At 53.8% G+C, this 10,876-nt stretch overlaps 1 protein-coding gene across 5 annotated transcripts in view; it reads right to left on the bottom strand.

Moving 5' to 3' along the window:
- The window catches only part of cul9 (cullin 9), a 29,060-nt gene extending 18,184 nt beyond the window's left edge, over nt 1-10,876 (bottom strand). For 3 of the 5 annotated variants that reach the window (XM_085182205.1, XM_085182206.1, XM_085182207.1), the window contains exons 1-17: nt 10,675-10,875; nt 8,093-8,788; nt 6,191-6,345; nt 5,498-6,103; nt 3,312-3,453; nt 3,055-3,245; nt 2,575-2,761; nt 2,282-2,494; nt 2,019-2,211; nt 1,638-1,839; nt 1,374-1,564; nt 1,104-1,300; nt 881-1,029; nt 716-804; nt 418-523; nt 120-347; nt 1-30 (exon numbers count right to left, since the gene is read on the bottom strand). The exon at nt 1-30 is cut by the window's left edge and continues 61 nt beyond it. In XM_085182205.1, coding sequence (XP_085038331.1) covers nt 1-30; nt 120-347; nt 418-523; nt 716-804; nt 881-1,029; nt 1,104-1,300; nt 1,374-1,564; nt 1,638-1,839; nt 2,019-2,211; nt 2,282-2,494; nt 2,575-2,761; nt 3,055-3,245; nt 3,312-3,453; nt 5,498-6,103; nt 6,191-6,345; nt 8,093-8,788; nt 10,675-10,816 — 3,717 coding nt within the window. In that variant the 5' untranslated portion in view covers nt 10,817-10,875. The other 2 variants (XM_085182204.1, XM_085182208.1) reach the window with 2 other exon arrangements.

Below are 10,876 nucleotides of genomic sequence, written 5' to 3'. Positions count from 1 at the left end.
GCGGTGCTCCTCGATCTGCCCCAGCACCATCTGACAGGAAACGGGAAGATGTTGCTTTATGTTTGCTTTCGACCAAGCGAGGGTCGTCTCCAGGCGACAGAAGCCCCACCCCCGTGTACCTGGATGCATCCCGCGAGGACGCTGGTGGTCATCTTCTTGTAGAGGCTGGCGTACTTCTCGCAGTCGGTGATGAGGTCTCGGAGCTCGGTGACCAGCAGCAGGTTGGTGCTGTGCTTGTCCAGCGCCTTCACCAGCGCCTCCTTGGTCCCCAGGCGGCACATGACCACGGCGTAGTCTTTGTTCAGAGACGCCAGCCGGTACAGGAAGCGGATGAAGAGCTGCACCACCTGCGGGAGGAAGCGGGAGGTTAGCGGATGTTGGCAGCGTTACCTGTGAGCGCGCTCGGCGCTGGCTGACCTCTCTGTCGTTGATGAAGGCCGTCATGGAGGACAGGCAGGGCTCGATGCTCTCGTGCCACGGCAACACGTCCTCCTGGTAGTTGTCCAGGAACTTGTTCAGGATCCTGCGGAGCGCAAAGAGCCAATCAGAGAAGAGCATCCTCATCAATATTAAACATTAAACAGGAAGAAGCTTCACAGCGCGACTGAGCTATAAACGTGTGGCGGCGGTGGGAGGGCACACCCCTTTACCAGCACCTGAACACAGCATTTTGATGGATCATCATCAAGGTGAGCAGGGTCAGAGGTCAGCATACCTGAGGATGGACAGCTGGACGGCCCGATCGCCTCGGTGCTGCTCAATCAGACGGACCAGGTCCTGGTAGGTGTCCCGACTGTGAGTCACCTGCACGAAGACGAGACGCGGTGTTAGAAACACGCCTGCGGCGCGTGCACGTGCGCTCACGCGTGCGTCACATCACCTGGCTGCGCTCCTCCTCCAGCTGCGAGGCGTCGTCACACAGCAGCTGCTCCAGCGTCTGGATCACCTCCTTGGTGGCCGTCATCTCCTTCAGGCTGACGACCAGCATCTGCAGCTCCGTGTCCTTGAAGTCGAGCTGCTCGCGGCTCTCTGCGAGGTTAGCGAGCACGAGTTAAAACGAGCACAATCTGAATGACTTTGGCGAGGGATCGAAGCGTGCGTACCTTTGCTCTCCAGCTTGTGCACCATGGAGATGTGGTTGAGCGCGATGATGGCGAGCATGGTCTCGGCGCGGGACAGACTCAGACACTTCTTCAGGACGCCGGTGACGTCGCAGGCGACCAGCTGCTCCGCGAGGCTCTTGTGGTTGGAGATGAGCATGATGATGACGAGGAGCCCGTTCCTCACCGACGGCACGCAGCTGCACAGAGAAGGCGGCGTAAGCGCGGGAGCACGCGGCGTTAACTGTACTCGCCGACCCAAAACTCACTCACCCTTTTGTGGTCAGCATGAGGTCGATGGCGGCCGGAATGGCGTCCAGCAGGCCTCTGGAGCCCTCGGGCGTGGCCGAGCCGATGCTGGCGAAGATCTCCAGCATCATCTGGGTGCCTGACTCGGAGAGCGGCGGGCTGCTGCCTACGCTGCGCAGGTCGTGTTTGCTGGCGCCCGTGATGACCTTCAGAGTCTGAGAGGGGGAGGAGCCAGTCAGGAATCATTTCACGGCAAAGCGGCAGACGAGCAATGAACAGTTTTCTCACCGCCAGCGCCAGCTGCTGCACGTGCACCGCGCCCGAGAACTCCTGCATGCAGGACAGGATGGCTTTGACCCCGCCCTCGGTGGCAAAGGAGACCCTCCACTCGTACTTGAGCATGAGGAGGTGGGTCAATCGGAGCGTGCTGACGACCACGTCTTTGGAGGCGGAGCCAAGCAGCTCCACCAGCAGCTTCAGCACTTTGTCCCTATGAGAGAAACACGCCGTCACTTCCTGCCAAACACTATGACAACCGGCGCCCGCCAGCGCAGCAGTTTTTACGGTAACGCCACAAAGAAATAAATCCGACCGCGTTTGTGACGAGACTCCGCCCACATACCGAGGGTGAAGGTTAACATCGGGACGACAGGAAACCGCTTGTCTCACCGTACAGTCTGAGCCGAGTCGCTCCTCGTGGCGTTCTTCTCCTGCGCCCCCTCCACCAGCCGGGTGAGGAAGAGGACGGCGGCGAGCTGCTGGGCGTGGTCTGAGCCCGCCCCGCCCTTCTTCAGGACGTCCACCACCTCCCCCAGCTTCTCCAGCACGGTCTTCTTGCCTTGCACTCGTGGGTTGTTGAACACTGCAGGAAGAGAACACAGGTGAGCGACAGCTCGCTCCGATACCGAGTCTGGAACAGGCCCCGCCCCCACCTTTCATCTTGTCCTCCAGGTCGTCGGGGTATTTGCTGACGTCCTCTGTGGGCAGGTCGCTCTCCGTCTCCGAGCTGCAGCAGCCAGAATCCACAGGAAGCTCTTTCTTGGCCTTTTTGGAGACGGAGCCCATCGCCGAGGACGCGGCGGTCGAGGCAGACGAGAAGCCCTGCCCTCCTCCGCCGCCGCCACCCAGCCCGGACGAGCTTTCAGCTGCAGAGACGCACAAACGAGCACGGTGAGACGAGGGAGTGTCGAGGACGCGCTTACGAGAGGCGTGTTTGTTTTCTTACCCAGCAGCTCTTCGTCCTCTAGGCTGGCTCCGCCTCTCTTCAGGTAATGTTTGGCGAAGGCGTGGGAGCACAGCAGGTCGCCGAGGCACGACGACGGCAGCTTCTGCTTCAGGTAGTGCAGCAGCTTCTTGGCCACGTCTCCGGGCACCGACAGGCCGATGAGAGACGAGTCGTCCAGCTCCGCCTCCTGAGGACAGACGTGGTGACGATCAGGCTTTTCAAACACAAACCCGGATCACGTTTCCCCGCTCGCCGCAGACGAGCCGGGCGGCCGCCGCCCCGCTCGACGCAGACGAGCCAGGCGGCCGCCGCCCCACTCAACGCAGACGCAGACGAGCCAGGCGGCCGCCGCCCCGCCCTCAGACTCAGGTTGATGAGGTGATTTACGTCTGACGTCACAGGCAGCTGGCGGTCAGATCACCGCAATGATCCGCCTCCCCGCGCTCTGACTTTAAACCTCAAAGACGAGGCGTCTCCTACCTGGTCGTCGAGGCTCTGCAGCAGGACGCCGTTGACCTCCTGCTGCTGCTTCGGCTCCAGTTTCTTGATGAAGAAGAGGATCTCCCACCACTCGGCTCTGCTCAGGGTGACCGGCTCCGTGTTCAGACCCTCGGACAGGTAGGGCAGCGAGTAGAGACCGCCGGGAGGCTTCGAGAAGAAGGTCTGGCTCACTGAGAGAAGAAGAGGCGTGCTCAGACTGCGGAGGAGAGGAGCAGCGGACGGTGCTCGGCTCTTACCTGCTGAGAGTTTGAGCGTCTCCGTCAACGAGGAGGCCTTCTCCTGCGTCTCCTTCTCGGCCTGACTGCTGCTGCCACTGCCCAGGATCTCCACCATGTGCCAGTGGACCCAGTAAGTCCTGGACAGGGAGTTCCAGTACACCTGAACACAGAGAGAGCGGGTCAGGAGCAGGCTCGGGTTCACGCTGATCCGAGTGCAGTTTCTAACTAAGTTAAGGACTCAAAAATAAGAGCACGAAATGTGGATGCACCTCCGTGTACTCCGAGTGCTTTTATTCTGAAAGTATTCACAGCATTAAGAAAGCAGTTTATTTATATATCAGCCCCCAGCTGAACACAAGTGCTGAACACTTGACACGCCAAAGAAAAATAGTAATAATAAAATTAAAATGACATTTAAAATAATAAAATTAGCACAAATAGCAAAAACAATAATAAAATAGTATAAAAATTATGAGAATTACATTTAAAACAGTAAAATCAGCACATTAGATTCAAACAATAAAATCAGGGTCAGACTGTGTCATAAGCCAAGGAGTAAAAACGGGTTTTATGACGCGTTTTAAAAGTGGACGGTGAAGCGGCCTCTCTAATGTGCTGGGCAGAGAAGGCCCCGCCCCTCTGAGCTTCCTCTTGGACCTGGGTACCTGCAGGAGCAGCTTGTCAGCTGACCTGAGAGACCTGGGGGGCGAGTAAGGACGAAGAAGCTCAGAGAGGTAAGTTGGGGCAAGACCGTTTAAACATTTAAAAACAAACATGAGAGTTTTAAAATGAACTCTAACATATGCAGGCAGCCAATGGAGCGAGGCGATGATGGGAGTTATGTGCTCTCTTTTACGAGTTCTGGTTAAAAGTCGTGCAGCAGCATTTTGGACCAGCTGCAGACGAGAGAAGACACTGACTAACTCCACAATACAGCACATCACAGTAATCCAAACGAGATGGAATAAAAGCATCGATTACTGTTTCAAGATACGGCTGAGATAAAAAGGTCTTATCTTTGCCTTAAATGATAAAAACTGGACTTGACAGTTGCCCTAATTTGACTGACTAATTTAAAATCACTGTCCATCTTAAAACCCAGGTTAGTAACAACAGGTTTAAAATACTCTGCCAGGGGTCCCAAATCAATAGCGGAGCGTTCACATGGTCCACTGGGACCAAACAGAATCACCTCAGTTTTGCTTGAATCTTAGAAAGTTTAGGGACATCCGAGATTTAATGTCTTCTAGAGATGCTAGAAGTGGCTTAATAGCAGTGGAAGGACACTCCATGCCTTCTGAGGATGGTTCCCAGGGGCTGTAAATATAATGAAAAAAGCAGAGGCCCTAAAATTGAGCCCTGCGGGACCCCAGACTGACAGGCAGAGGAGGACTCATACCCTGAAAAGTTAACACTAATAGTTCTGTCAGAAAGATCAGACCTAAACCATTTCAAAGCCACGAATGCCTGCAAGATGGTGAAGCGAGTCAGTAAAATGTTGTGGTCTACAGTGTCAAAGGCAGCTGTTAGGAAAAGAACAACATGATTACCAGAGTCACAGGAACAGAGGATATGACTAAAAACCTTTAAGAGTGCTGACTCTGCTATGAAAGTTTTTAAAACCTGATTGGAAGACCTCTAGGACACCGAATCCATCAACTGGCGGTGTACAATTTTCTCTAAGATTTTAGACGTAAAAGACAACGTGGAGAGAGGTCTGTAGTTAGCCAACACGGTGTGGTCCAGGGCAGGTTTCTTAAGCAAGGGTTGTTCTATTTATTTATTTAATTATTTAATTATTTTCCGCCTTTGTTGTATGTTGGTTTCTCTTCTTCTTACTTTAGCACCTTTGTGGTTCAGCTACCCAAGAATAAAGTTACGTTGAAACAAGCACACCATTGTTTTTCTTGTGACATTACCAATAAGTCTGATGTGTCACATGACCCTCTAACTATTGGAAAAACAAAAGTTGTATCCAAGATGGCCGACTTCTACATGGTCACCATGGTCACCGCCCATCTGGAGGAGTTTGCCCCTCACATATACTAATGTGCCACAAACAGCACTTTACTATCACCAACCATTCCCATGTTATTACGCTGTATCCATAGAAATGCTCCACCCTGTACTGACAGCCAAATCTTGCTCTACACCTGGATGAAGCCCCACCCCCCACTTCAGCCGACCTATACGGGTTTCCTCACCTGTACGGGTGGCGAGCCGTCGTTGCTGTAGCGAAACTCTCCTTCGTCGCCGGCGCTCACCTCCTCGTAGTCCTCCAGCATGCGGACCATCATGCCGCTCTTCAGGTTGTCCTGGACGTACTCCACGTAGGCGGAGCGGCAGGTGAAGTCCGAGCGCGTTTTGAAACCATTTGCTTTCTTCTTTGGTGGTGTGGCGGCGGGGGCCGCGCCACCGGAGCTGGTGGTTACAGTGACAGGGGAGGCGCAGAATCGAGGCTGAAAAATGGACCTGAGGACGGGGCGGGAAGCCTCCTCGCCTTGATCCTCCCCGCTAACCACAACTCCAGTGAGGTGGGCGGAGCCATCAAGCGGTTGGCGGTTACGGTCCCAGCCCATCACTCGGACCAGCTCCGAGATCAGGTTGGCCATGGCCATGGTGAAGTCAAACTCCCGCTGGACGCGGAGCTGCTCCGTCTGGTGGGCGGAGCTGCTGGAGGAAGAGGCAGGAGAAGGGCAAGCGTCCAGCTTTTCAGAGCCTGACTCCGCCCCCGCCGTGTTGAGCTTGTCCATCAGAGACGTGACGCACAGGTAACGCTTCACCAGGGAGAAGAGCAGCTTCCCGGGAATCTGAACACACACAGTCAAGCAGGTTTACTGCAGCGGCGCCCCCTGCTGGGCGGGGCCACACCTCTGACATAAAGAAATGAGTCTTACCTGCGGCAGGTGAATGCCCTCGAAGGAGATGCCGTGCTCCTCGGACGACGTGGTCTCGGCGAACAGCTCCAGCAGCGTGTAGCGGTTATCGAAGTCCATGTGTTGCTCGATGCCGTCCTGCTGGCTCAGAGACAGCAGCACGTACGCCCGGCTGCCTGCGGGCGACACGGCGGGACACGCCCTCAGCGCCTGACACGACTCGATAACAGATCAATAGGAGGCACTGGCCCATAAGCACACATTTATACTTTAAACCATTTACACTGTCAGCAGGGGGAGGAGCCAGGAGGGTGGAGGCGGTGTTTAACAGGGGCTTAAAACATTTGATCAACTTATTGATTAACTGATCTTTTCAGACCGTGTCAGAGTAACCGCGGCATCAGGCTCGACCCGCGTTAGCGCTCAAAGCTCTGAGGTGACGACGAACGAAGGAGGCGGAGCTTTAAGAGACGTCGAGCACCAGAGTCCATTCATAAAAACGCTCATTTAAGCCCGAGTGTGGAGCTGCTGCTGATTGGCTGCCTGCACCGACGAGTGCGTTTCTGGACCCTGACCGTAACAAGTGACAGGACGCACACTTTAACGTGGCGGATGTAGACAGAGAGCTCCAGTGACTGCTCGGCTTCACGCTGCTGCGATCACAGCTTATTGATTATTAATCATCAGCACCGTTCTATCACTGATCATGTGACACCAGGGAGACGAGCAGCTTCCCAGGAATCTGAACACAAACAGGTTTACTGCAGCGGCGCCCCCTGCTGGGCGGGGCCACACAGGCAGCATAAAGATCAGAGTACTGATCATGTGACAGGCGTTGATGTCACCGACTGTCAGAGGGAGCAGTCTACGCCAGGACTCCATCAGTACGGGAGTTCAGAGATTCTCAGAACTTTCTTCTTCTGCTGCGACTCCAGCGCTGACGTGGAGAGACGTGAGGAGCAGTGTTGCTTCTCCAAGCAGGCATCAAACTGCTCCACGCCTTTGTGGCGTGTAAACATGGCTGCTGTCCCTGCCTGAGGCCTGTTTAAAGGTTTGAGTCTTCAGCCCTCGACGCTCAGGCGGCTTCTCCAAAGTCCAGATCTAAATCTTAAGGCGACCACGATCTCGCCGTCTTAACGTCAGCTAACGTCATTCTGCTAACCTCGGCCACGGTGACACAGTACACTGAACTTCCTGTACGCGAGGGCTCGCCCAGTTTTTTCTGCTGAACATTTCTGTTGCCACGGTGACGTGATGTCAGGCTGTCTGAGGGTTCACAAGCTAAAAACGTTAGTCCCAACATCATGACCGCCTCTGATTGGACATTCTCCCCGCTGGAAAACGCTTCTCCCAATTCACGATCTCGGCAGCTCGATCTTTGTCGCGGTTTCCCACTGAACGCTCTCACACGCTGACCAATCAGCAATCAGCTCTTGTCGTGTATCTGAAACCAAACCCACTGAAAAACACCCCTCTGCTCCGATTGGTCAGCTGGTCAAAGTTTTATATTTTACGCCACATTTTAGAGCAAGTTGGGAGGAGGCGGCGGCGTAGCCTCGGTCTATCAGCTGATGGTGCTCAGCACAAACAGCTGTGACGCAGAGCGCACAGACGTCATTGCTCTGATCGCTCCTCACGCTTCACTTCCCATTTCATTCATCACTTAAACTCCAGAGCGCCGCCGCCCCAAACCTTAAAACACAACTGACGTCACTCAGGCAGGAGACCCAGTCGGTCCTTTTTTAATATTCTGATGATTTTATCTCCCACAGCAGCTCCGGCTGTTAATTCTGTCCAACTGAGACTGTAAACGAATACCGGCGCCTGATCCACCTGACTCTGAAACAAGCCTGCAGTACCCTCACAGCCCACCGGGGGAACTAAACCTGTGTCCGATCACAGCGCTGTTTAGAGACTGCTTACCTGCGTCATGCGAGGCAAGCGCGCGCAGCATCTTCCCGGCGCTTCGCCTCGTCTGAGTCTCCTTGTTGCACAGCAGCTCCATCAGCAGGTTGAGCGCGCCCGTCTCCTTAAAGACACCGACGAGCGAGCCGATGCTGGCGTAGGCGCTCAACACGTGGATGGTGTGCATGATGTTGATAGAGAAGTCGCTCTTCTTGGCCATCTGCTTCCGGGCTCGGCACACCAGGTTCTTCACGTCTTCCTTCATGTCCGACAGCTCCACCTCGTCAAAGGTGACGTCGGACGGGAACTCTGTGCCGCTTGAAATGCCCGAGTCGGACGCCTCGCCGCCACGCTGCTTCTCCTGCTGCAGGGGGCGCTGGGAGTCCATCTTCCTCTTGCCCAGCAGCGTGGGACAGTTGGCATACACGTCCTCTGTCGACATCCACATCAGGATGTTTTCTGGTTTGGTTTCTCCAGACACGGCGCTCACGGACCCGCCCACTCCAGAGCTGACGCCGACCGTCCCGCCCGCTTCGCTGGCACCGCCTCCAGAGGTGGAGCCATCGTCGATGGCGACGAGGCACCAGCGAATCAGGTATTCCGTCTGCCCGTCGTGGGTGCGTCGCTGGCGAATCAGCTCCTCGGGATACGCCTGCAGTTTCGGGCCGAGCTGGACCAGCAGGTTCCCATTGCGGCGTTCGCCAACCATGGTCACTGATGGGAGGAGCCAAAAAGGAGAAGTGGTTATTCAAAGAAAAGAAGGTTGCTTATTCATGTTTCAGTAAACTTGACTGCATTCTGATGTCAAGACGTTCTAAAATGACCAAAAAAGGGACCGGACTGGAAAGTGGCAACCAATGATCTCCAAACCAAACTCCAGCCAGAAATCTGCAGATTTTATAATCGTTATTCTTTCGATTCCTCTCTTTAAAACAATTACTCACTGAACATGTGTGTGAAGGAGGAGGACTTCTGAAATGAAAGTGAAAGAGTAAAATATGCAGGCCCAAAGAGAAATGCCTCAAATTTTAACTGTACTTTTGTGGTGGGAATAAAGTCATGCAAGACCACACCGAGTTTTATTGTGTTCTAAAATTATCAAAAATGTAACTGGAGTTTGGTGTCAGAGTTAAAACAGTGTACAACCAGCAGGTCTTCTATGACTTCTCATATAAAGACACTAAAATTAACCAGAATCCGACTAAAGTTTCATCAGGAGGCCACGAGAAAATGACATCACCTGAAGTATAACTCCGTTTTTGTTGAGAAAGAGGAAAATAAGGAAAAGTTGATCAACCCAAAGAAAATCGTGAAAATAACTAAAATGACCAGAAAGTCAATGGAGCTGTGGCATAACGACAAGTAATGCACGTGACTGTAGTGTGATGTCAGGGTCACATCTGCACATTTCTCACTGGAATCTGAAGAATGTGCAGAAATCAAACTCACTGGACTTGATGGGGTGAACTCTGCAGATGTGACTGCAGCTGATAGAGAAGATCACTCTAAGAGGATCACAACTCCGAGTGGATGTTGGTGTGAAATAAAACAGATGTGACGCTAGTTTGATGTCAGGGCAAAATTTGTGGAATTCTGACAGGAGTTTGGTGGAAGCACAAAGTCGGCTGGTTTCCAGCTGTGTTTCGGCCCTGGGACGATCCCAGTGCGTCTCCCCGCTGTCAGCTGAGCTCCAACGGCTGCTAGCTTCATCGGGCTACGTCTAAAACTTGGGTAAGAAGGGGACTAATTTCTGGAGTCACCCGTGCTCGCCGCTGCCCTGCCTTTAGCGCAGTGTCATTAATGAAGTCAAAGTGACTTTTCATTGCATCAGCTCACCGACAGTCCTGTAGATTCAGGAATTAGCCGGGCACTTGATTTTTTTTAATCTGAACGCAACAAGCTAACGCGGCTGCTAAGGCTAGTTTGCTGCCGCAGTTAGTTTCACCTTTAACCGCAAAAATCTGCGCTTTGTGCGCACTTTGTCAAAGCTGCGGTACGTTTTGTTGGTTAACCTGCCAGCTAACTACCCATCACACCTAACCAGCCAACTTTTACTCATGGTGAGCCATATGGACGGAGCACTCAAAATGTCACACCAAAGCCCGTGTAAAAAAAGCTCCATTTAACCTTAAACCGCCCGCTGATCAAACTCACTCACTCTTTTTTGCTCTATATAATATTCTAGTAAATTCGGCGCCTCCAACTTCCCGTTTTTAAACACAAGTTATAATGAAGTCTACATCCACAGTCTTCCGCTCTGCATCATCGTCACCTCAGACATACTTCAGAGGACGAGTCAACAGTTCCCGACTGAGCCCTGGTGGCGATAGCGTGCCGTATCAGAGTGCCGAACCGAAGCTCGCCACCGACAAGCTCGCCACACGTCTCAGACACGGACGGGGCTGCGCGTGTTTCTGTTCTCCGAAGAGCGTTTGTTCTGAATTAGCAGTTTTCTGAATGGAGTTTGGTGCGCCGCTCTCAGGGCGGCTCAGGGTGGGCTATGTGGATGTGAACGGAGGGCCTCCGGCAGGAAAGCGGTTCCGCGGGCATCCACGGCCCGGCCCGTAGGACCAGCCGAGTGTCAGCTAAGTCCGGCTTACCTACTGCGTCACAGGCCTTCCCCCCGCTCTGAGTGCCCCCCCTGGAGCGCTGTTTTCGCTTCCTTCCTAAGGTTTCGTTTCTCAGCCCGCCGGTGTGGCTCTGCTCGCTCTCAGCCAGAGCTCCGCACTCCTGGATGCGCATTTGCGCACTGTGACAGGAACAGCGTCACTAACGGCCTCTTCTTGGACGCACGCGCCGACA

Source organism: Neolamprologus multifasciatus, chromosome 13 (assembly GCF_963576455.1).
Source record: "Neolamprologus multifasciatus chromosome 13, fNeoMul1.2, whole genome shotgun sequence".
Taxonomy (NCBI): Eukaryota; Metazoa; Chordata; class Actinopteri; order Cichliformes; family Cichlidae; genus Neolamprologus; species Neolamprologus multifasciatus.
This window is presented reverse-complemented; position numbering and strand designations above follow the sequence as displayed.